Consider the following 26,770-nt stretch of genomic DNA (forward strand, 5'->3'; position numbering starts at 1 on the left):
CGGCGCTTAATTTGCTTTAATGTGCTTAGAAACCAGCGAGGACAACACGGAGATCTCCGCTGAGCTCCGTCTCCTTGATATTAAAATGTCATTTTCCGTTTCTATCAAACGGAGCTTCATCGAAGTGGGAAAAACATCCCGGCAGGGCAGCACTCGGGTGATCTGTTCACAACCAGGGGGAAAATAAACAAATACAAAAAGAAGAATGTGAGGCTATCAAAGTAAAAACAGAAACCTGGGTACATTTTAAGAAAAGATGATTTACGTTTTTAAAAAATTAACTTACTTTTCTGTCTTTTTTTATTCCCTCTAAACAATACGTTTTCAGTGGGTTTAATACGTCTCATGAATAATTAGTTTAAACATTTTCACTGACATTAATTTGAATTGATATCAACTAAATCACGCGTCATCCCATCTAAAAGATTTGTGTCATGGCGTCATCGTGAGATGTCAAACCAAAGTGTAGGCCAGGGCCAGGGGCACTGTTGAGAGGTCTGATTCAGAAATAAATAAATCCAATTAAAACAACAACAACAACAACAATAACAACAACAACAACACAGCTATCCAGGGAAAAACAGCTCAAAATCAAAACCAAAAAAACCCAGAAAGCCTTTAATATTCCCACTGTCTTAAAATGAAAGAAGTTTAACAATGAAGGGAAATTAAATGAATGAATAAATCGATGATGACTACATAATCAGGAGGCCTCGTCGCCCGTCTTTGATGACGCTCGGAGCTGCCGTCGTATTTTACCTGAAAACAAACGCGGTTAACCTGCACTTGACCCGCGCCTGCGCAGTTTGATTGACGGACGAGCCGCGATGACAGCTTCCTGCGCTTCTCGCAGCCGCCAGATGAAAAACAAACAGATGCTGTTTTTATTTATTTTGATCAGTTGTTTCTTTTCACGTAATTCGACACTTAAAAGCATAACCAATCAAAACGTGGGGCACATTCTCAACTGGCGGAAGGGTTGGGATTCTCCGCAGTGACACGACTAAAAAAAAGTAGGACTTCTCAGCCGAGCGAGGACCTGCGCGACGACTTTGGATGTCTTAGCTTCTATTCTTTTAGTAATTATTTCCATGTGCATGTCACCGCCTTCTCATGCTTCTTCTTCTTCTTCTTCTTCTTCTTCTTCTTCTGCTTCTTCTTCGTCTTCTTCGTCTTCTTCTTCTTCTTCTTCTTCTTCTTCGTCTTCTTCTTCTTCTTCTTCTTCTTCTTCTTCTTCTTCTTCTTCTTCTTCTTCTTCTTCTTCTTCTTCTTCAGTGTCAGCAGTAACTGATACAAACCTGAGACATGGAACATCAACAGCTCTGTGCTACAACGTAGTCCCTTTTGACGTTTGATGATTTCACTGCAAAGTAAAAGGGATTTTTTTAAACTGACATATTCCTCAGGTTGCTGTGTTCCACTGGAAATTAAAACAGGTGATCTACTTTTGATGGTTTCAGATCAACGATCAACATTCACTTCAATTTTTTTTATCTAGAAAAAAAAAAAAATCGTCCAATGGAAGAAATTGAGCCAGGTTGGCTCCTCAGCTGGTAAACTGACACTTTAGATACTGATTGAAAAATGACTCAAAATCAAACCCTTCTGACAAAAATCAAGATGTTTCTCACCTTTAGAGGAGCCTGAATGCAACACGGGCCAATCAACTTAGATGTCCTTGTACAACGATTGGTCCCTCTGCTAAATCTGCTAGCTTCACATTTGGAGTTCATTTTGTGTTTTGACTCGAAAGGTTTGATGTCTAAATGTGCTTTCTTAACACATCGTTGAAAGAATGTGGCTGAAACATTTCAAGATGGGGACACAAACTCTGGTTGGTTGGTTTGTTTTTGTTTTGTTTTGAAAGGCTCAACCCGACCAACAATCACGCAATTGTTAACATCCATGATTAAGTTCAGCTAAGTTGGGCTGCTAGCTTATTATTTTTTAATTATGTTTTGTTTTGAACTTACAGAAACTGGCATTAATATGGAATAATGTCCGAAATATTGGCATTGTAACCCATTAATAACTTCAGAAACATGATGAATTTATTTGGTTTACTTAAGATTCTGATTACAAATACAAGGGCTCATATATATATATATATATATATATATATATATATATATATATATATATATATATATATATATATATATATATATATATGTGTGTGTGTGTGTGTGTGTGTGTATATGTATATATATATACATATATACACATACATACATATATATGTGTGTGTATATGTATATATATATACATATATATATATATATATATATATATATATATATATATATATTTCAACTATTTTCTAAATTATTCAACTGGTTCTTTTTGCTATTAAATGTAACATCGTCCCAAGGGACTTTCTGACATATTTTTGCTATTTAATTCTTGTACATAGGTTATTTTTTATACCATGTTGACTGTATAAAATCTTTAAAAACAAATTTTAGACACTTTTTAATCCCTCGAAGCTTTATTTATTTATTTAGATCTGTCCAAATATTTTTTTAACCCTTTACCATGTTCCTCAGTTCAGGATGACATGAGTAAGTATACTTCCTTACTACTTATCTAAATTATTATGATCACCCATGGGGGGGGGGGGGGTACTTTGGTCTCTGCTCCAAGCTGGTTATCATCTTTTAAATTCTTTTTTTTTTATTAACCTTCAAAAATGTTTCCTCATCTCGCGTGCTCCTGAACGTCATCTCCTGGTGGTTGACGTAGTTTAATCACGAGGTTGGAGGTGGACAAAAAACAAACAAACAAACAAGAAAACAAACTTTCCAACACAGGCTAACTTTAGCATATATTAGCAGTGTATTCACTGCTTCATTCTAAGCGACAAACCTCCGTCTCCCTCCGTAATGCTGCTGTTTATCCTCGCTCGTCTTTTTGAGCGGGAACAAGTCGCCATTACCACCGCAAACCTGCCGCCCTGGTTATATTTACGGGAAATATCCGAGTGACTCAACTGCTTAATATACGATCTTCGGTCAGGCAGGCGTGCGCGATTCAGCGTTTTGCTTCCTGTATGTTGCCAAGGCAACACTTGACAACAACACTAAGGAGGTCAAACGGAGAAACGCAACTCTGAGTCCGTTGATAACTCCGAGATTAAAGAGTGAAAGTAACGATGAGTCAACGTCAGATCATTCAAGGTGAGACTAGAGAGTAATTATGAGTCAGAAGAGTTAGATTCAAGCGTTCACGCCGTCTGTTTGTGCGTGTGCGTGCGTGCGCGTGTGTGTGTGTGTGTCCTGCAGTGTTTGAACAGTACCAGAAGGCGAGGATGCAGTTTGTTCAAACTGTTGCTGACTTGTCAAGTAGACCACAAAATGTAGAAATGCTACAAAATGCTGGTAAGACAGTAACACCAACCAACTCAGGTGTAGCATGTAGCTGCTCTCTCAAAGGAGTGCGCTCCTGCCTGCAGGTGTGATGTCCATGCTGAGGCCCCTGATGCTGGACGCGGTCCCCAGCATCCAGCAGTCGGCAGCCTTGGCTTTGGGTCGCCTGGCGGACCATAGTGACGACCTGGCCGAGGCTGTGGTGAAGGAGGGCATCCTGCCTCAGCTGGTCCACTCCCTGGCCACACAGAATGTTAGTATCTCTGATGGAGGGAGTGTGTGTGTGTGTGTGTGTGTGTGTGTGTGTGTGTGTGTGTGTGTGTGTGAGAGAGAGAGAGAGAGAGAGACAGGGATGTGGGATTGTCTTTTCCTCCTGACATGGCAGTTCTCCTGGGGGCCGCCTCGAACCCTAAGAGCCATTTACTGAGAGAGTCTTCTCTTCTCAGCCTGCTGTCTCACAGCGCCATCATCCAACACTATTTAATTTAGATCGCTGCAGGCTGATGTAGTTTTAGTTTTCTCTGCTGAAAATGCAACATTCGGGGTTAAATGAACATAATTTACATCATCTTGAGACATTTCCTAAGAGAATAAAGGCAAAGAAAAGCTAAACTATGAGAACAGAAACCTAACACCAGTGGAAGGTAACAAACGTTAGAGGGTGATAAAGTGTCCCAGTAACGGCTGAGATGTAACTTCAAGAGCTTTTCCTGATATAAAGGTAATAATAATAATAATAATGACAATTCAAGATGAGGGATTAACTTTTGAATTCATAAGAGTTGCAGTTATATGTTGGTTTCTGAAAAATCTAAACAATATTCAGAATAAATTAACTTCAGAAGTAGGCGACATCGTGACGATGTAACAAGAAAACATGACAAAACGTGAACACAATGGGTGACCCGGCACATGCACTTATTGTACCTTACATGATACAGTAGTTGTTCTGTGTGTGTGTGTGTGTGTGTGTGTGTGTGTGTGTGTGTGTGTGTGTGTGTGTGTGGTACTTAGCTTGTAGCTTTGACGTTTTGATCAACACACAATGGACTGTTTCACATTTTCACTTACATTGTCTTTACCTTTGAAACTAGAATTATTTCCTTAATTGAAGTTCATATTTTTTCTTTAAAGATTTGTTTGTGACTATAAATCTAAAGATAAAACAGGAAATATTTCAATATTATTGAAATTAAATTCTCAGTGGAACTGAAAAGTCATGAGTCAAGAATTTTACTAAGCTGAGGCAACAGTTGTTTATTGGTTTGCATGTGAATATCATGACAGAGGGTTTTGTTCAGTAATTGATTAATACAGGTTAATATGACGTGTGTGTATCTATCATTACTCTCTGTGGCGACTGTGGGATCCCAATCCCATATCAATTAAAGCCAGAGTGCACTCCATTTGTCGCCATCTGGTGACTGTGAGGGGTATCACAGCTGTTTCTGTCACCAAAGCTGTGGATTCATTTGTATGAGCATCACACAACTTCATGATCAAGACTTTATAGAATAAGTTTGATAACATTTGGAAAGTCTGGAGGAGGTTCATGATTGAAATACTCATCCGTGTTCGAGCTAGCAGAGGGCTAACTTGAAGCAGCCAGCTGTGAGCACGCTCAGTGTGCCCCCTCCTGGCAGTGTGGGGAAGTCGCCACAGACATCAGCTTGTGTTGTGAAATAGGGGGTGGGTACTGGCCAGGACCTCACGCTACCTCACACACAACCTGATAGAGCGCAATATTCTAGATTTTTCACTAAAAAGATTTTTTTAAAAATAGAGCTGAAAATTCAAGTTGGTGAGCACATCAGATGATATCCATAATTCAGAGGAAGACTTGTCAAAACTAATTCAATCAAAATATATCTTTTCCAATTCATTATAATCATTCATGAATGCAATTTCCATGAACAGCGCAGTGAGACATGTTGAAAAAGTGCAGTGTGCGTGATCCTTGTTGTCCCTCGGAGCGCGACACAGAAATCCTAATTACAGTCGGTCCCAAACGTTAGATGGAAAAAAATGAGTATGAAGAGCTGGACAATCAATATTGAATCAAGGAAGAATTACTGGGATGTCAAGAGCGATCAGAGCTGGTTTTTGTCCACCCCCATGGTGAAATGCAACAGGATTTAACTGATGATTCTGTTCATTTGTATTAAACGTGACGGCTCCATAACTATCGGGGTCACGTCAGTTGCACACGAGGTGTACGCTACTTATTTTTTTAACGAAAACAAGAGAAATCCAAACCCTCTGCAGTACTGCAGGGTTTGCGTGTGAGGTGACTGTCATGAAAACATAAAACTGGTCTGCATCTCTTAGAAATGATCACAGGCTTTTTTTCTGTGCAGCACTGGATGTCAGACGTCCTTCTTGTCTGTCAGACGAAGTTACGGTCTAAAAAAAAGTCATTATTGCTTCATCAGCAACTTCCATTTCTTCCTGAATCGTGTGTGCGTGTGTGTGTGTGTGCGTGTGTGTGTGTGTGTGTGCAGAGGTTCTATAAGAAAGCAGCAGCGTTTGTGATGCGTGCGGTGGCCAAACACTCTCCTGAGCTGTCCGAGGCTGTGGTGGCCAGCGGGGGGGTGGACGCTCTAGTACTCTGTCTGGAGGAGTTTGACCCCGGGGTGAAGGAAGCCGCCGCCTGGGCTCTTGGGTACATCGCACGACACAACGCAGGTGTGAGGGGAGATGTTCTGATTTACAGGATTTGTTTATGTGAGGCTTTTTTTCAGGAGCTGAGATGCAGCACTAGAATTTGCATCTCAGCTCGGAGCACTTCCGCCTTTTCTTCTCCTTGCAGCGTTGTCACAGTCAGTCGTGGACGCGGGCGCCGTCCCCCTGCTGGTGATGTGTCTTCGGGAGCCTGAGGTATCACTCAAACGCATCGCAGCCTCCACCCTCAGCGACATCTGCAAACACACCCCAGAGCTGGCCCAAACCGTGGTGGACACCGGTGCCATCGCACATCTGGCCCAGATGATCCTCAATCCAGATGCCAAACTCAAGGTTTGCAGCTGTGGAGCAGTTAACAAACGAAACGAATCCAAACTAAGAACACAATATCAGTTCGGGCTGTGACGACTGTTGGTGTGTCAGTTAAAATAAGCTTTGTTAAATGTGTGCATAAATTAATTGATACAATTTTGATAAAATGCCATAGGTATCAGGAATATGAGCCACACGTCAACTGCAGAACATCTCAGGGCCCAAATATACAGAAAGTAGCACCAGAGCAGCAGATTTTCTTCCATTTACCGCCATCATTAAATTTCTTCCTTTAATTTCTGGCAGGATAGACACCGCTAAGGCGTGTTGCTGCCCTCTACTGGTAACTCGCAGCTCCCCATTTAAATCAGCACAGGAGGTCAAGGAGCAAGTGCACGATTAAATGCATTCATATTTTTATTAGCACATTCTTTTTTTCTCTAATGTATGAATCAATATTAACCAGTTACTCTGCTAAGCCTGTTTAAATACGACTGAACTCTTCGCTCCGACCTCATGAGGTCACTTCTGAGACACCACACTGGATTTGACACTTTTCAGACTTTGTAAGCTCAGTGGCTAAAAAGACAAAAAATAAAAAATAATAATAATCAGACATTCAGATTCAGTTTAAATATTCACAAAAAAAAAACCTATGATAGTTTGAATTAATGAAAGAACAGCTGCTGGAGCTATGAGACACCACACCAGAGCAGAGGAACGCATCTGAACACCTCAAAACTCAGAGACTTGAACAGGCAGCAGGAGGTTGTTGTTGTTGTTGTTGTTGTTGTTGTTGTTGTTGTTGTTGTTGTTGTTGTTGTACAAAGCTTGAAATTGTTGGGCTTAACATGGGAATTGTAGTTCTCAGCATAGTGGACTACAAATCAGGACATCTATGAAGATAGTGGAAAAACACTAACATTTAGCATTTTTATAATTCACAACATTCACACAACAAGAATAAGCAGAATATTTTTGACAATTTTATGATCACATTTTTAAACTACAGCAAAACTACGTCTCCTTAAAGAGTGCGTGTGGCTTGAATATGAAGGCGCATGTTAGAGCACGTTTATAGAGCGTTTTCTTTTTGTCAAAAAAAGCGAAACGCTGAAATGACATCAGGTTTCCGTCCCATCTTTTTGCTCCCCCCACATCTGTTTCTCTCGTTTTTCACTCAGCACATCTGCATCACACGTCACAAATCCACCGTGAGGAGGAGAGCAAAGACAAAAAAGTTCAAGGTTATTTTATTTCCAGTAAATTTAAAAAAATCTTATTCAACGTAAACAAAACGACATTGAGTATTTGTGTGAGCCAAATTGCTTTTCATCAGTTTTCTTTATTGTTTTGTTTATTTTGAGGACAACGGACCAAAGAAGTAGGAAACGTAAACATGTAAATGTCCAAATTACTGACAAGACATGAAGAGATTTGGGAAATGTTTAAAATAAATAAATACATATTTGCAGTTTGTTGGACATTTTTGGATTTTGGTTATAATTTTTCAGATCTGAAAAACCTGGTGAAAGTTACACTTGAAAAAAAAAGTTCAATTTAATTTTTTTTAATATGAGATTTACCCCCCCCCCCCCCTCCCCAGCTAGACAACATAGTTAGAAACTTTTCAAGTGCTGGGGTCTCATGAGTGTGTCTCTGCAGAGGCAGGTGTTCTCGGCCCTCAGCCAGATCAGTAAACACTGCGTCAGCCTGGCTGAGATGGTGGTGGAGGCCGACGTCTTCCCCGCTGCCATGGTGTGCCTCAGAGACACGGACGACTACGTCAGGAAAAACGTCAGCACCCTGATGAGGGAGGTGGTCAAACACACACCAGAGGTACTGCACACACTCTGCAGCCTCAGGGTTTGCACGGTCATGAAAAACCTGGAAAAGTCATGGAATTTGAAAAATGAATGAATGAATGAGGGGGGGGGCGCTTTGGGTTGATATTGATTTTCTTTGATGCGTGTTTAGGTTTTATCAGATCTCCTAGCTGGTTCATTTCAGTAAAACTCAGGGAAATGTCTGTGTATTCAGGTGTTTCCCAGAAGGAATGAGAAAAAGAAAACTTGTTGATGTGTATGAACACACTCAAGCCACAGAGAGTGTATTTTTTCCAGCTGGCCCACTTCATCGTGAATTGCGGTGGTATGGCAGAAGTAGTCGATTACCTGGGCGATTGCCGTGGAAACGTGCGTTTGCCGGGGATCATGATGCTGGGCTACGTGGCAGCTCACAACGAGGGCCTCGCCATGGCTGTCATCCTGTCGAAGGTGTGTGTGGTTCTCGATCTCTCCTGACAGATGTTCCCCCAGCTGTTGGATCCAGGTCTGTAACGCCTCGTGTCCTCCTGTCCTGCAGGCGCTGTCCCAGCTGGCCCTGTGTCTCTCAGAGGAGACTGAAGATCACATCAAGGCTGCCACCGCTTGGTCCGTGGGACAGATAGGACATCACACCCCTGAGCACGCCAAGGCGGTGGCCACAGCCGCCCTGCTGCCCAAGCTGCTGCAGCTCTACATGGACACCAGAAGCTCGGAGGACTTGCAAGTCAAAGTACAAGCTGCAGCTGTTTCGCCGTCATGCCGGCGCATGAAGTTCTATTCCATTTTCCTCGCCTGTCATACTTTCTTTTCAGAGTAAGAAGGCTCTGAAGATGATCCTGCACAAGTGCACTTACCTGCCAGCGCTGGAGCCCTTCCTCTATGACGCGCCGAGCAACATCCTCAAACACGTTACCTGCCAGTACAGCAAGGTGAGTGGTGCGGCAAGAATCCCCCCCATAAGTAGAAGTTACTGAGGTGGTCACACACCATGTTCCCTCCCAAGGTGCTGCCTCACGACAGTAAGGCTCGTCGTCTGTTTGTGACCAGTGGAGGGTTAAAGAAGGTGCAGGAGATCAAGGCGGAGCCTGGCTCGGAGCTGCAGGAGTACATCAACGCCATCAACAGCTGCTTCCCTGAGGAGATAGTCAGGTATCTCACATAGCTGCTGGCTTTTCTCTGAATTTGCTCAATGTGGCATTTTAGAATGCAAATCCAGCTTTAGCGATTTATAAACGTTGGTGATATGAATGTGTGTTGCAGGTACTACTCCCCCGGCTACTCGGACGTGTTGCTGCAGCGGTTAGATAACTACCAGCCAACTGACAACAGCAACACGCCTTAAAGTTGTAATGTGAATTAAATTGTGCAGCTTCATCGTCTCTGGTGTCAAGTTTCTTCCTCTGACTGTATCTGCGGAGAAGAGCAGCAGCATCTCTAAATGCCGGATGTAATAAATACTAAATAAAGGAGCTATTCTTCATAAAGCGTTCTGTTCGAATGATATCACACAGCTCTGATTCATCTCCTACTGTGGTTGCAGTGCCTCCTGGTGGCCGCCATATCTTACTGCGACCCAGCTGTGTTTAGGTGCATGTTTGTGTGTGTGTGCGTGTGCTTGCAGCAGCTGCGGCGCACATGGCGAACCGCTCTTTGTTTATTGTCTGCCGGCTTGTCTCCGCTTGTTCTCGGCATCATCCTGACGCGAAGCAGCCTTAGTGTCTAACCGCCGGGAGATGTCACCATGTCGGCTGCAGCAGCTACCGTCACCTCCTCCTCCTCCTGCTCCATTTCTAACCAAATCCACCACGCAAGGAAAAACACAGCCATTTGACCCTTTTCATAGGTATTTCTCCCCCTCCAGTCGAATGTTCTCAATAAATCATTCTCGTCTAGTTTTGATGGGAGATGATCAACCTTTCTTCGCTTCACATGGGAAAAGAGCCTCATAAACACTTAAACTAGAAACAAAGCAAGTATGTGTCCTTGGTCTGTTTGCCAGATTGAAGCCTGCAGCTGAAACATATGGAAACAACTTCATATTTCTTTTGATGGATTGGTGTTAAAATTACATTTTAGGGGGAGAAAAAAATTGTGGGCGTAGAAAGGAAGGACTATTTTGAGGAAACAATCGAATTTGTTCCCTCCATTGAATGAAATCAGGGTGACAAGATTGATCTCCTTCCCTCAATTTGGTTATTTTGGTGGGTTAATTTTTAACAGGCATATCTTGTGGCCACAAATTAATTAAATTGAGTGAATGAGTTGTATTTCATGGCCTTAAAATAATTAAGCTATAACTATAACGATATATATATGTGTATATATATATATGTGTATATATATATGTGTATATATATATATATATATATATGTGTATATATATATATATATATATATATTAGGTAACAAGTTATATCTTGTGACCATAAATTAATTAATGTTACATCATGTGGCATTAAATTAACTAAAGGGGAGGGAAAAAACGTACAGCTTGGGGCCTCTCTCTCTCCATATACATACATATGTATGTATATATATGTGTATATATATGTATATCTATATACACATATATATACACACACATATACATACATATATATAAATATCTATTTATTTATTTATAGTTAGTTGAAGTTTTCTGCATGACAACTCAAGCTCGAAATTCTCTCTATATTAGAATTCTAAGGTATTTAATGAATATTTGTGTAAAACAAAAAAAGAAAAACGCACTTTTTACAGAGGGAAAGTCAGACTGAGTGTCACTATAACACCGATGACGATCTTCATTTAGGAATTCTAACGACAAAGTTACAAGAACAGAATCAAGTTGTTTTTTTTTAAATCTCCACATCAAAGATAACAAATTTCTCTGGAGGGGTTTAATTCTTTTTTTTATTTTAAAAGTCAATGAATGATCGTCCACTGTGAGGCTGATGAGTTGTTTTGATTTAGAAAAGGCATTCAAAGGCATTTTGATGGATCTAAACTTTCTTTCTGTTTGTCCTGCAGTGTTGGAGCAGTGCCAGTTTTGCCATCTCACTGTAAGAAACCAGACTGGGCCGAGGGAACCGTGTCGCTGACGTCTGCGGTGTGTCAACCTCCCCTGCAGGTGCGGTGAGCGCCCTGAAGCCCTCCATGCTGGACTTGGTCCCCAGCATTAAGCAAAGAGCAGCTTGGGCTCTGGGCCACCGGGCTGAGGCTGTGGTGAAGGAAGACATTCTGTCCCCAGAGAATGTCACTATCTCATCTGGTGGAGGGTTATGAGTTCTACTTTGCTTTTCTGTCAGGCTTCGGTGGTTGGCTTGTGAGTGAGTGAGTGAGTGAGTGTGTGTGTGTGTGTTTGTGTGTGTGTGTGTGTGTGTGTGTGTGTGTGAGGGGGGGGGGGGGGGGGCGATCACCCTGGAGGACGGCAGGGTCACTCCCCAGAATGTGGGAGTGTGTTTGCTAGTAACTTGGCAGTTGGCCTGGGGGGTACTTCAAAACCTAAGAGCCCTCTACCATGAGAGCAGCCGGGCCTTTGTTTTCTCTTCTCCCTCTCAGGCCACTCACACGCTCAGAATGGGCCCCATTCATGAAATATTCTTCTGCACAAATTTCTTCTTACACACTGCAGGACTTTCTATCCCTCATTTTATTCTTACAGGCAGGAAGCCAATCCTGATGGCTATTTCAAAGTCCTGACATCTGCTGTGTAGCCTGAAGTCTCACGCCGAGGTGATTGCCAGTCGCAGGAGTTTCACAATAAATGTCAGATGTCCTTCTTGTCTGTAATAAGAAGCCATGGTCTAAAAAAAAAAAAAGTCATTCATATTCATCAAAAACCTCCCCACTTGCACAGAGGTTCTATAAGAAAGCAGCAGGGTTTGTGTTGCTGGCTGTGGTGGCAAGCAGGGGGGTGGCGCTCTGGTCCTCAGGTGAGAAGGGTCACAGTCGGTCATTTCAAGAGGTCTTACATCTCCCTCTCATCTCAGATCCTGAAACCCTGCACTCGGCCTCTGGTGCAGGAGGTGTCGGCAATGCGCGCACCAACATTGACACTGACACGACTTAGGATTGTTCAGTTAACTGAGTCAAAAACGTACCAGCAGACAGATCTTTTTAAATCTTTCAATGAAAAATGTCTCGCCACGATTTTGTCTGCATGGTTCTTGGGGTTGGGTTGTAGCACTGTGGATAAAATACACACAAACATCTCAGCTTGGAGCACTTCGTTTTGTCACTTCCAGGCTGGATTACTGCAACTCCCTCCTATCAGGCTGCACCAGTAGGTCCCGAAAGACTCTCCAGCTGGTCCAAAACGCTGCTGCCCGCGTGTTGACGAGAACTCGTAGAAGAGACCATATCTCTCCTGTACTGGCCTCTCTGCATTGGCTCCCTGTCAAATTTAGAATAGAATTCAAAATTCTCCTTCTAGCATACAAAGTCCTCAACAGTCAGGCTCCTTCACACCTGACAGAGCTCATAGTCTCTTGTTACCCAGCTAGAACCCTCCGCTCCCAGGATGCAGGGTTACTGGTGGTCCCTAGAGTTTCTAAAAGTAGAATGGGACCCAGAGCCTTCAGCTATCAAGTTCCCTTCCTGTGGAACCGTCTCCCAGTTTTGGTCCAGGATGCAGACACCCTCTCTACCTTTAAGAGCAGACTTAAGACCTCCCTTTTTGATCAGGCTTATAGTTAGGACTGCTTAGGCTAGCCCCTAGATATGCTGCTATAGGCTTAGACTGCTAGGATCTCCCATGGTGCACTGGTTTTCTCCCTCCACCTCTCTCCTTTATATGTCATACATAAATCATACTTGTATGTGTTACTAATTTATCTTCTTCTCCTGAGCCTTTCGGCTCCCCACATCCCTGATCCTGGGTGCTGCTGGAGGAGGCTACAGACCTGAAGAGGCTCAAGCTGCCACCTGTAGCTCCACCTGCTCACATCCCTGTCTCTCCATCAGTCTCTTCCCTTTCTCTCTCTCTTTATCTCTGTCCCTCTCTTTCCTTCTTTATCTCTGTCTTCCTCCATTATCTGTCTTTGTCTCTGCCCCGCTCTCCTGCTCTCCTCCCCCCAACCGGTCAAAGCAGAAGGCCGTCCCCATTGAGCCTGGATCTGCTCGACATTCCTGCCTGTTAAAAGGAAGGTTTTCGTCACCGCTGTTGCAGGATGTGCTGCTGATGGAGAATTGTTGGGTGTAGATTCATTGAAGGAGTGTAGTACTAGAGCTGCTCTACTTGTAAAGTGTCATGCGATAACTTTGGTTGTGCCTTGGCGCTATACAAATAAGATTGACTTGACTTCTACCTTTTCTTCTCTCCTTGCAGCGTTGTCAAGTCAGTCGTGGACGCGTGCGCTGTCCCCCTGCTGGTGATGTGGCTCTGGGAGTCTGAGATGTCCCTCCAACGCATCAAGCCTCCACCCTCAGCGACACCTGCAAACACACCCCAGAGCTGGCCTGTACCACTCCGGTGCCATCGCACATCTGGGCCAGATGATCCTCAATCCAGATGCCATATTCATAGTAAGGCCATCTAGAAGCTGACTATTTTCCTAAATGACTGGTGATGCAGGACGCAGACGCTCTGTTTAAATGTGAATGTCTTGGGGCTCATGAGTGTGTGTCTCTACAGAGGCAGGTCTTCTTGGCCCTCAGCCAGATCAGTAAACACGGCGTCAGCCTGGCTGAGATGGTGATAGAGGATGACGTCTTCCCTGCAGCAGCGTGTGCCTCAGAGACACGGATGACTACATCCTGATGAGGGAGCTGGTCTCTCTCTCTCTCTCTCTCACACACACACACACACACTTATACATACACGTGCAGTTGCTCTTATAAATCCTCTCGCCATGTTTTCTTGTCAGAGTAAGAAAGCTCTGAAGACGATCCTACACGTGTACATACCTGGAGCCAGAGATCAAAGTCAGAGATGGAAGTAAGAACCCCTAAGATCAAAGTCAGAAACATTAAAGAGTAATGAGTCTCTTCTCATTCAGCTAAACTGCAACACTTTTAAGTTGGTGCCATTGATATTTCCAAGAGGAAATACAAGAAATGAAATCTACAAACAGTTCCTTTTCCTCCTTCCTCGGATTCTTCTATTCAATTCCTGTTTCATCTGACCTCAGACCAGGCGGCAGCAGATTTTAACAGATGCTTGTGTTCAAACAAATAAAAAAGTTTTCAAAAGTTTGCTAATTAAATTCCCCAAACTTCCTTTTCATTTACTGCTCATGTTTATCTTCCTTTAGCACAGACTGTTAAAATAAGTATTACTTCCATCAGCGAGCACTGCGAAGGTTTTCAGCTCAAACAAACACGGTAAATATGAAAGAATAAAAGTGGACAAAGAGCACAAAACAACGGAGGCAGAACATTTGAGTTAAGCAGAACAAGTGCTTTAATTGGTTTGTGTGAGCGCTTATGGAATGGACTGTATTATCATCGTCATCATTAAATGTGAAGAACAATAAACGTACATCATTTTGGCCTCGCTGCCACCGAGAGGGAACTCTCACCAACTATAGTCAGACAGCAATAAACATTCACTCACACTCTCTCTCTCTCTCTCTCTCTCACCCACACACACACACACTCTTATGCTTTAACAACAACCAATAAAAGTAGCCCGGACACAATCTGCAGAGGGATGTTTTCCTGGCCTTGTGTTTGGATTTTCTGCATGCACACTCAGATTCACTTACGTTTGAGCACTTGTCATAATGTTTTTAAGTTCTTTGAAGATTATGAATCATAAAAAGGCCAAACTCATTTATTTTCCGCGTCTCTGCAGATGCTGCCCGGCCTCCAGTCTTTTGCAATTTTTTTCCCCTTAACACTTGATAAACCACATAAACACAGGGCTGTTTTCCATTAACTTTGGACAAGTTCACATATTCACTGTCTCTCCCAGTATACACACACACACACACAAAACAACAACAAAAAAAGATTTGAAACAAACAGACACATTATATACGATACACAATGTTCTTCAAGCTCATGAGGGGGTTTGCTTTGACTGCTGAAAGATGCTTTTGGCAAGTTAACGCTGGCGGCAGGTCATGAATGAAGGGGCGAGTCCAAAAAAACACATACATTTATAAGCAGAGCTGTTATTGTCTTCAAATTGTAACTTTTGTGGTCTGGCATTGAGATTCTGAGTTAATACTACTCCCAAAAACCAAACTTTGGAACTCGCTCACCCTGCATGCATCGCGCCGTTTTACACAAGGAAGTCTCCGGAGCCCTCCCTCCAAAAAAAGAACAGAGTTGATAGCGTTCCCTTATTCTCTGTTTTCTTTAGAACACAATCTATGTACAGTATGAGAGCTATATGTGACAACGGAATACAGCCCAGTAATATCAACAAGCCACTGAGGGATCAGCTGGGGCCTCCCTGCTAGAAGCCCCAACTGATTGGAGAGTCTTTTACACGTGTCTGGGTTACACAAACAAAAAGAACATGCATGCAAGAGAACAGAAAACCTGTGAGAAATGAACAGGAGTTAAACACTGACAGTCTCCTGAGTTTTTGGGAAGGGGGGGGGGGGGTGTGCCAGTTATTGAGGACAAGCACAACAAGATACAACCACGACACACACACTCACACACTCACACTCCACTAATGCACACATTCATTAAAAAGGCAGGACCAGCGCAGAGGAGCAAGCGATTTAAGACCCTGGGGAGGAGGTAGGGCACACCACTCAAAAAATCTGAAAGATGGATTTGAATTTACAGAACTGATGCACCATCTTCCAATTGAACACAGCTAGTTTGTTTATTTAAAACACAATCGTTAGAATGGTTTCACTTTTAAACTGCATAACATGAACAAGTCTAAATATAGAGGGAGTGGAAGAGCGAGGGGGGTAATGCATGTCAATGTAAACACTGTAATTGAACTAACCTTTTACCTTAAAAAAAAAAAATACAAAATATAAAATTAAATAATTTTGGAGTATAAAGGCACACATCTTGCACAGTGTATACAATGAAAACAGTTATTTAAAGCATAGTCGAGAGGGACTATTACGCAGAACAGCTCACAAATCTGGTTAAAGTGTAGAAACACAAACAACATCGACTAGAGAGGGAAAAGGAAACTTAGTCCTCTGACATGCATTTTTTTATGACCTTTTTTTTTTAGAAGTACATCAGAGTAAGCGTTGTATAAATATGATTCTTCATTTCCCACAGCACCATCATTCATCCACACAGGTGGATCCTTTTTTCTTCTTCTTTTTTTTTTTTTTTTTTTTTTACACAACCATAATTCAGGACTAAAATCTGATGTAAAAATATAAATGTGAATATAATCTATGGTATCTACACAAACATATCGCGACGGAAGCTTTTTGTGTGGGTCCAAAAAAAGAAAAAAAAAGAAAAAAAAAAGTAGAGGACGATTTTTTTTTTACTTGTTTTAGTTGGTTATCCAGAAGTGATACACAACATCACACGCACAACAACGCTTCTCGCTCACATACATGTATATTGCATTTCCCTTATTAAGACCACATCAACTAACTTGGAGGGGGGTGGGGGTGTTCGTAACATTTGGTTACTTTCCTCTTGTGCAAAATATACAAAAATCCTTGTAACAGAAACAACAAAATAATTCCACATTATTTCATAAAACCACCAGATGCAAACACAGATAAAACCACCATTCAAAAATGTCAACAATAACACGAACAACACTGAATAACAGACTGAGGTTAGAGAACTGATGTTACTAACAGTGCTAAAAGCTCATCTTTGTGTGTGCAGCAACTTTTCCACACGTCCCTCCTCTCCTTCCACAACTTTTAAACACATACACACACAGGTCATCATTCCTGGCTACAATGTAGATGTTCGCTTTCAGCCCTGAACGCACGATGGCAAATCTTGTTGACAAGTCCTCCACCACCACGCCACAGTGCACCTCGGAGAGGATGGTCGTTTATGAAAGAACCACTTTTACAGACAAATTACCAGTAAAATTCTTCCCATCCAATCTGAAGTGCTCGGAGGCGAAGACCATCTAAGATTGAAATCCTCTTTGTTGCAGCGTGTGTAACAGAAAAAGAGCTCCTAACCACTAATGACAAATAAAAGTGCAACATTTTGTATTTTGCTCATAAGGTGCTGATGGCAACTCAGGGTTAAGGGCTGCTCATGTTTCACTCCAACTCTTTAAACACTGATGACACACTTCGGTAGTTCCCTGCCAAAGGAATAGAATCCAGACAACAAACAAATGCCCGACTTATTTAGAATCAATGCAAATGACACTACAAAGGATCGACACTCACTAGCACTGCTTCTCTTCTTCCCTTAATTCTTCTTCTTCCTGTTTTTTTTTTAATTTTTCCCCTAAATATATACATTAGTTTTATATATTCATTAGTTTTCTTGTGACCAACCCCCAAAATTGTTTTATTTCCCCAGGGATCTCTTTCATTTCATGATTGTGAATGTGCCCAGCACTTGGAAATAGGTTCCCCACCTTGGTGGTTCCAGGAAAACCTTTTGTTTCCCTGCATTGCTGTTTTGGTGTGGCAACGCACTGGAGGGTCTTGTCTGTCAATGCTCTCTCCATGAACTTGTTTTCCTAATTACTGTGTTGTGGTTTGAAACTATATTTTAATGATATACAGTTGTGTGAGGTGGGAAGACACGTGATGCTGCCTCCATTGGAATTTAACAAAAAAAAAAATTCAGATTTATACCAAATTATTTATTTGTGTGTGTGTGTGTGTGTGTGTGTTGGGGGGGCATGGCTCTGAGGTATAGAGGCCGACTAGCAACTTAAGGGCTGTGTGTGTGTGTGTGTGCGCGCACTTCCTGTAAATTTTGTATCTCTTTAAATCTACTGTGTATAATGGAGAGACGCAGAGAAGACGTGATGTGACTAATGCCCATGTGGCTTTAATCTTGTGAAAGTATGCCGATTTCAACTTTTTGCCGCCATCACTGTAAAAAATGGACTGATGTGGGTAACGAAGGTTCACGCTTCCTCACTGCACTCTTGTTCTACTAAAGTAATATATTGTCTTATATTGCATATACAGGATATTCTATACGGCAAGCATTCGTCTTTTTAATACCTTGGCCTGTTAACAGTTAAAAGCGATAAATGATATGGCGTAAAATGAGTGAGCTGCATGGAGAGATGCAGAGAGGATGTGACGCGTGGCTGACGGCCATGTTCCTTTTATCTAGTGAAGAAAATAAAGCCATGGATCTCCAGTTTGGGTGTGTACGCTTCGCTCAACTACACCACGCAGAGATGGCAGTAATCGTTCTGTTACACAAGCATGACCATTTCCTGCAACAAGATGAGAAGCGTGTGAGACCGAGAGGCTTCTACTACACACACAATATAGGAAATTGAGGGGTTTCGGGGTAAGAGATGGAAGAGGAGCCCGAGGGGGGAGATTTGTTTGGCTGACTGTTTGTATAATGGTGGGGTCTTTTCTGTTGGCCTATTGGAAGACAGCTTCCTACTCCCTGAAATGAAGCAATTGCATTAGACGAGGCTCAACATAAACCTCAGACCCAGGGACCTCCTCTTGACCACACACTATAGCACTTCCAATCATCCCCAACCTCCCCTGAACATCATCACAGACAGTCGGACAAATATCGACATGAAACATTGCTGGGTGTTGCATGATGTGTTAGAGGCAATTAAAAAGAGCAATTATTCCACAAATACAACCATACGGACCAAAAAATTATACATTAAAAAACAATGACTTGGACACTTGCTCTTAACAATCTTATCATCCAAGAAACACAAGAAGAAAAAAGTGGAGAGGTTAAATGTAAACCAATTATGTTTCTTTTTTAGCTGCAGAGCATGGCACCCTCCTGTAAGAGAGAGGAACAAACGAGGAGAGCTGAGGAGAATGGATGAAGGAGAGTGATACCAAGATATCGTAGCACCTTATTCATTCAGCCTCTGGATGTTTTCCTGTCCTCTCTGCCCTTCTCCCCACTTGTTCTCCCTATCCCCTGTGCCTCAGTGCCTCCTGTTGCTCCTGGGGGCTATGACAGGATAGTGGTAATGAAATCGTAAAACCTCTTGGAGTACTGCTCTGGGTTCACCGTAGAGATCTCTGCTCCGGCCTGCAGATGGAAACACAAGGTTTATTACATTTACCTATTTATCAAAATGATTGTCAAAAATAGTTTGAGAATGACCAAAACGAAGAATCAGCTCAGAAAAAAGCCTGGGTCGGTGTAAAACAGTTCCAACTGGTTTGATATAAAGCAGAACCCCAGACTGCATTACCAGACTGTACCACTAGGTGTCACACTGCACATAGGGGCCAAGTGAAACTCCAGAGAGGCTGATACAGTGGGCCAATGCTGCTGTGATGACATCACGGTTGTTAAATCAGAATTTCGGTAGGGCAGAATAGCAACTTGGTGTTATTAGTTTCATATCGAGTTCAGCTGTAATGAAACACAGTAAAAACAAAGCAAAATACAATTGCATTGTCATGCAGGCTGTTTTCTTTGAGACCAACTCCGCCATGTCTGCTCTTATTGTCACAGGACCATCATCCCCCTTCCTCTACAAAAATCTCCTCCATGTTGCTGCCTTAGCTCAGCAAGTCCCGACATTGTTACAAGTCACACACTAGTTGGATCTAGTGCTGTGACGTGAAGTGTGTAGGTTACCTTTAAAATGTCCAAGCATGTCATAATAAAAAATACAGTTTTAAAACCAGTTTGAGCTCCTACACTGGACCACACATCCACCCAACTTTACCTACCCCATGTTTGACAGTCTTGGCGGCGTGCGCGGCTTTCTTCTTGGCATCGTAATGCTGCAGGATGTCGATGACAGCCATGAAATAAACCTCCTTCCTGGGAGCACCTGTCGTTCAAAAGCAAACACTCACACTTAAAGTCCAGTAGGGAGAGCTCTCAGAGCTGTACTGGTCTTTCCAGCTTTGGCAATTGACTGGTTGAACATTCAACATTCTATTATAATCCTGCAAAAAAAACAGAACACAAACACTCACTCTCATTGCTTTTGATGGCATAGACGTCAATGGTGGGATCGAACTCTCCTGGTGACAGGGGCTTGGTGCTGTCCAGGGTGTTACTAGGACTGTCAGGGGGCGTCCCAATGCCCCCTCCGTCACTCTCTCCCTCCTCCTCTGCTTCATTGTCCTCACTCTCCACCTCTTCCAGCTCTGCTCGCTCAACATCGTGGATCCCCACTAGCAGACTGTAGTCCATGAGCTTCAGCTGTGCCAAGAACTGAGGATGGTCAGAGAATGTGGGTTGTGAGTACAGGTTTCATGGGAATGCCAGAGGTACAAGGGCTTAAGGAGGAGCATTTAAATTAATCTAGTATGGTCACATAAGTAGGAGGTGTAGTAAAACAGAAAACCTAAGCAACAATGAGGGAGAGGTAGACTGTTCCCATCTATAGAATAATACCCAACACGATTACATACATAGAATTTAATGCACCAAAAGCTAACTGTGAATTACCTCCCTTTTAGAGCGTGTTAGTATTAAAGGTTCTATGTGTGAGGCTTGGTCCACTGTTTAACTCACTCTCCAAAGAAACTTGAACCAGTATATTAAGGAAATGTTAACTTAGCAAACACATTAACCCTGCCAGTAACAGTGACACTGCTATTGTCAGTGACAGCGTTAATGCTACAAACTGAGGGAGTATCACAGGGTCTTGTTCATCATTGTGGGTGTGAGGTGGACAGGTGAATTGGTGGTCTAGAAGGGGCTGGGACTTCGATTCAAGTTTGCCGACACAAATTGACAAAACGAGTCCCCACCCATCCCTGGGCTGGTTGGGTTGAACCAAAACCCCTACACATACAGTGACTCACTGCCTGAGCTACAATGTGCTTTCAGTAGACAGGGCAGACTGGCACTGCTCTGCGATGGACTAGCAACCCGTCCAGGGTGAAAAGCACCTCTTGCCCAATGTCAGCTGGGATAGGCTCCAGGCCCCCCCGTGACCCTGAATGGATAAGTGGTATAGAAAATGGATGGATGGATGGACTAGAACTAGCTGGTTAGCAAACTTACACATACCTCCACATCTTTCCTAAGCTTCTCCAGGAACATTTTCTTGTTCTCCTCATCGATGTAGATCTTCTGTCCATCATTGATGAAGTCATTGTCCTTATAGGTAGGCAGCTCCTTAGCCTGCCCATTAGTAGTAGAGATGAGCAATGGGATAAGCAACAGTCAAAATACGATAGTTCAGTATAGAGAGGCACAGGAGGCAGCAGACCTGGGTAAAAACATAGCAGAATTCTGGTGCTTACATCACTTTTCTTTAAAAAGATGAGTGCCTACAAGTATCTGATAATCACTCACTTTAAATATTGCTTTAAATTTGTCTTTGGGAGTTCCAATCCAAATAATTCTATATAAAAGTTGAATATTTAGAAAAGAAACACAAGCATCAGTGTTCTTTATATTTTTATCCCACAAATACGAAAGAACATTCATAATCTACCCTAGATGTTTTTGCATTGTAGCTATTAGAATCATGGGGGTATTTCAAAATGCACCACAGATATTGAGTCTAAACTTTGAAATGAGTCATGTGAATGCGGTGTTGAAATAAATTTCCCTGACAAGACAATCCTGCATGTTGAAACACCCAGTACACATAAATGAGGCCTTGAACCTGTGGTTTGTTAGTTAGATCGCCTGTCTCAGCCAAATACAACAAATATTATTGATGTACAGGCAGTCTGTTCAAACCAAGGCTGGCCTCTTTTCAAGGTATATCTTTTGCTTAATCTAGTTCATGCAGCATGCTCACAGGAGGGTACAGATCCATCTGATGCATTATTCTTAAATTCACATCTTTTCACAATAGAAGGTATCCTGTTGATCTCACAATAACCTCATGCAGTTACTTTTTTTTAACAAACATCTTATCCACTTTGTGTCATGAGAAAACCAAGAAACAACTGTGTTGCCAGTAAGCTCGACTCTGAAAAGCACCAGTTCATAGCAGTATGATAACAGAACATACCCCCACCTGAGGGGTTAAACTAATAAAGGCCTTCTAAGATGCTTTTCAGAACCAGACTTTTCATTAATTGAAAGCTATATCTGATAATTTGCTAAAGCTAACGTCTGCACAAGAAGAATGAAGAAACGTCTTATTTTAATGCCGGGTTTTTCAAAATCAGGCTGTTGCAGTACTGCTGGCAGCATGTAGGAGGTGTCATGTGAGCACGATGGGGCCTAATTCTGAGTCATTAAGGAAAAAGAGAGCAGGAAATGAGGTAACAGGGCAGCAGCAGCAGTAGATTAGCTACTACAGTGTGTCCCTATGGCAGCAGGAGAAGAGCAGCAACACATGACTTGTAGCACTAGAAGGAGCTCGGACATACACGACTCACATACATACACATACAGAATAGGCTTTTACACAGATGAGCACAGGAATACATGTCACAAAATATCAAGCACATATATACAGACATAGACCTCCAATTTGCAATAAATATGGGATGTGCAACTGGGCTTGACAGAACATAGATGTGACGTAAATGTGTAAACAACAAAGCTGACAGCAAACATTTGCAGGGTTGTCATCTATACTGACACCTCAACTCTTACATTCATCCATATTTGTCCAGCTTTATTTCAACCAATCTAACCAGTTCAACATTTCTATGCCTCTTTTCTCCATTACACTGACTGGACTGAAATGCACTGGATTCTTCAGTGGTGGTAGAGTGAAGAAGGGGAAGTAAGTGGAGAGACAGATATGTAAGAGGCAGGAAGAATAAAGAGAAGGCAGGTTTGTCAGTGAGCGCTATGAAGCAGTGAGACAGTTCACGGGGACAGTCTCCCCGTCTGTCCTGTCTCCCTTTGGCCGTTTGCAAAACTGATCGTCTCATAGTATTGCCATGCCATACATTGATCACTTTCTAGCAAAATAAGCAATTCATATCAACCACTTCAGCATGCAAGGCAATATTTATAGATCACTTTGTGTGTTTGGTCTGAATTCTTACACGTGTATTATTGTATATGATAACCATCTCCTTGGATGTAGAAACCAAACAGAAACAAGCTCTAATGTATGTAAAAGTGAGCAGAAAAATAATGGTTCAGATGGGAAGCATGTTTCTCTCAACCATATTTAAACCAACATAATTAAAACCATTAAAGCAGTCATAAGTGGACTCTTTTTAGGGAACAGTCTAAAAATTCCCCCAAGCTAAAAACAGAGTGAGATACAGGTACTCTCCAAAGGATGCATACAATAAAGAGACAGAGCGCAATTAAGTCCTGCCCACACCAGGGGAGACAACATTGAATCTCTGCTGACTTCGTGTTGTAGAAGGTGCCTCACTGTCAGTTACAGTTGAGAGTAAAACCCTGCCTGAGACCTGCTGTGTGAACTGAAAACTAAAGCTGTTCAAGCAGGCAGGAAGGAGGCATGAATGTCATGTCAATAATACCTGTACTAATATCAACAAGTGAGGAGGCGGGACCTCAAAAATTATCCGCTATCTAAATCACATCGCTTTTGTCCAGGTTACCAAACTGTCAGTGAACATTATGCTTTTATTTCAGTTTCAAACACACTAAAGATCAATACCAGATTTGTGTACATATGTATTGTGTGTGTTTGTGTGTGTGTGTGTGTGTGTGTGTGTGTGTGTGTGTGTGTGTGTGTGTGTGTGCGCGCGCGCGCGTGTTAGGATGAAGGGCATCTGTCTTTTGCTTGATATTATGTTTTCTAAAATGTACAACAACTGGTGAAGGTCACCTGCACAAAATTCCACCTTATGGTTTATCAAGAGAAATATGCACTCTGTTGGTGTAAATACCTTTTGGTATGGGGCCTGTTTGTGTATGTGTGTGTTACTGCAAGTCAACTGTAGTTTGATTGTAAATGTACAAGGCAGTTGTATATGAATGTGTGGGAGAGACAAATTTCTCATCAGGTAGACGATTCTAGCTTTTCTTATCTTAAATAATCTTAGACCGGCAACTCTCTGGCTCACACTCCAACAATTAGGTAGCAGTATTGCTCCTTAACAATCCCTACACTCATGACCACAATTAAGTTACCAATAGAAGACACGAAAAATAAACAAATTTATATATTTGACTCGTTATCATCTTGGTAAATTATGTTATTTTGACAGCCCTTACGTGCGGCAAGCATTTTGTTATGAATAAATGAAATCTCCAAACATCAGATTTAGGTGACTATATTTCTCTAAGTTAAACTAAAGCATTTAGAAGGTATGGAACCTGCATTATGGCGGAATGTGCAAAAAATGAGAATACAGTTAACACCTCAGTAAACTATGGCAGTCAAGTGTTTTGTTCATGTCCATAAGTGATATGAAAATTCAGTTGATTTAGTTTTCTAACTTCTAATATTGATAGTAATCCCTTGACATACAGAAATCAAATATTTGTATGCGTCTAGTGTTTCAGCCCCTGGTTGCATATTGTGGTGCCACTTGTTCTCCCCTCCAGTGAATGGTTTTCAGAACAGGACATGTTGCACTCTGTCTCTCTATACTCTCCTTCTAAAACACTTATTTTAGGAGATTAAATCACACTGACAAATGCCTGTCAGAAACCCTGACAACTGACTCCTCTTAGATTGTATTTCAAGAGGATGTCCTAAGGCTTCTACTTGACATCTGCCTGCATTTTGAAATAAAACAAAGTGGCAAAAGTCAGGACATTGGACGCAGAGTCAATAAATCTCAGAAGCACTTTCATGATTTTGAGGTACAAGTTCTCATATATAGGCTTATAGGCTAGATTAAGACTTTTGGGTGCGACATTCTTGACTGGCTTAGGTAAATCCAAGTGTTGCGAGTTTATTGTGATTGCTGTATTATGCATGCAGGCCAGTTAAAATCTATACTGCAATCACTATAATTGAGGGAATCCTCCTTAAAATTTTGCTTTTCGAATTGGAATAAAAAACAAACAAACATCAAAACTAAACGCATCATCTTGTCCTGATGTAACAATGCGATTTCACCCTTCCCATTGATGCAGTTCAACCTCTTGCTCTTGGGTGTTTCTGATACACGTTTGTGCCATCGACTGAAAGGTGGGAACAAATGAACTGTTTGGCAAAACTAAAACTGGAATTGTTGCAAAAAAGTTGAGCAAAAGTGACTGTAGATGGATGAAAAGAGTGCAAAAATGTCACCTTTAAATAAGAGTGTATCAGGCTGGTGAAGACAAGGAAAAAGAAATGCTTGGCCGTACAAAGAATAACAATAAAAAGAAGATTGGTTAAATAGATCATGCCTGGTATATGAGCCCTGGTTCTCTTACATCTCTTACGTGTTTCATGGCGCAGTAAAAGCGCGTAGCAATCCGCAGTGTTTGCAGCCTTTGCTGAACGTTACCAGATTTGGGCCGCAGGGGCACATCCTCTGGTGGGGGCGGCTGCTAGAAAAGGGGGAGCGAGGGGGGGATGGTAGGGGTGGAGGAAAGGAGAGAAGAAAGGAGAGGAGGGGAGGAAGGCAGTTGGAAGTAAAGGCAAAGTGTTTAAAATGTAACAAGGGCATCAACGCGAAAGATGCTTTTGACCAGTCAAGAGGTTAACAATGTTAAGATGGCTGGGCCAAGACGTCCATAAAGTCTCCAACTTGATGCTTGTAAAAGTGAAACTAACAAGCATTGTAGTCAACAGAGAAGCTGTGTTAGCAAGTGGGCTGCTGTTTAACATTGTTCAGTCATATATCATCACATGTTTATTGTGAATCATTTGTCCTTCTCTATCCACTGGCTTGAGTGTGGATGCTGGAAAAACTGCAATTATATTTGAAACACCCATCAGCACAGCCAATCCAGATTTACAATGCATACATGCCGAACACGAACTCCAAACGGACTCTAGAAAGTATTCTTGGTTTTACAGAACAGTATCAGCTCGAGAGGGCTGACGTTCTTTTTGATGTTCCACAATATGGCTTCTTGCATAAAGTGATCGGAGCATGCTTTGACAGCAGGTCCTCCTCAGTCTCTAACAGTCAAAGCACTGCGCTGATACCCCAAGGTAATACAGGATAGGAATAGGATTTTAGACTCTGTCCCTTATTGGTTTTGTTAAAATCTAAGTTATATTTGCTTATGCATGACCCTGCTCTGCCTGCAGTGGTGTTATTTTATTGGAAAACATTCCTTCACTAGCTGATAGAGTAAGAAAGCAGCCTGGGAGTACAACTCTAAGGAAGTGAAGAGCAAGGAAACAGCTACCAACTACTTCCATTTGCATTCTGTGCACGAGCAAAGAAAAACTTTGGGTGTAGTAGGGCTGCACAATTTTGAAAAAACATTCAATTATTCTGACAATGATTGCAATTTTGATATAAAGGGAATGTTATATTTTTCCTCTCACATTGTTACTGAAAACCTATTAAAATGATAATGGTGGGATTTCTGAGGGGTACTGCATTAAACAAAGATGTTCCCTTAAGTTTACAGAATTTGTACTGAGGGCAGGACATCTCTATAGCACCACCTTCAATTTAAAATGGTATTTTTACCAAAGTAAGTCAAGAAATACAGTGATTTGAAAACTGCAGTGGGCCATATTGGGATTAT

At 42.0% G+C, this 26,770-nt stretch overlaps 2 protein-coding genes across 5 annotated transcripts in view; one reads left to right on the forward strand and one right to left on the reverse strand.

Moving 5' to 3' along the window:
- Positions 1-2,955: 2,955 nt before the first annotated feature.
- spag6 (sperm associated antigen 6) lies at positions 2,956-9,651 on the forward strand. The gene is made up of 11 exons (XM_086191410.1): positions 2,956-3,176; positions 3,282-3,377; positions 3,452-3,618; positions 5,867-6,050; positions 6,175-6,380; positions 8,025-8,198; positions 8,483-8,635; positions 8,724-8,915; positions 8,998-9,114; positions 9,189-9,334; positions 9,446-9,651. Exons 1-11 carry the CDS (start codon positions 3,152-3,154, stop codon positions 9,525-9,527), a joined length of 1,542 nt encoding a protein of 513 aa, XP_086047536.1. The 5' UTR covers positions 2,956-3,151; the 3' UTR covers positions 9,528-9,651.
- A 6,057-nt stretch (positions 9,652-15,708) lies between these two features.
- Positions 15,709-26,770, reverse strand: part of pip4k2aa (phosphatidylinositol-5-phosphate 4-kinase, type II, alpha a) — a 31,287-nt gene continuing 20,225 nt past the window's right edge. For 2 of the 4 annotated variants that reach the window (XM_086192209.1, XM_086192211.1), the window contains 5 exons: positions 25,496-25,612; positions 21,239-21,352; positions 20,194-20,434; positions 19,942-20,045; positions 15,709-19,288 (listed from right to left, as the gene is read on the reverse strand). In XM_086192209.1, coding sequence (XP_086048335.1) covers positions 19,208-19,288; positions 19,942-20,045; positions 20,194-20,434; positions 21,239-21,352; positions 25,496-25,612 — 657 coding nt within the window. In that variant the 3' untranslated portion in view covers positions 15,709-19,207. The remainder of the gene's footprint in view (positions 19,289-19,941; positions 20,046-20,193; positions 20,435-21,238; positions 21,353-25,495; positions 25,613-26,770) is intronic. The other 2 variants (XM_086192210.1, XM_086192212.1) reach the window with 2 other exon arrangements.

The sequence above is a fragment of the Aulostomus chinensis genome, chromosome 21 (assembly GCF_037954235.1).
Source record: "Aulostomus chinensis isolate RoL2024-O1b breed Wild chromosome 21, RoL_Achi_v1.0, whole genome shotgun sequence".
Classification (NCBI taxonomy): domain Eukaryota; kingdom Metazoa; phylum Chordata; class Actinopteri; order Syngnathiformes; family Aulostomidae; genus Aulostomus; species Aulostomus chinensis.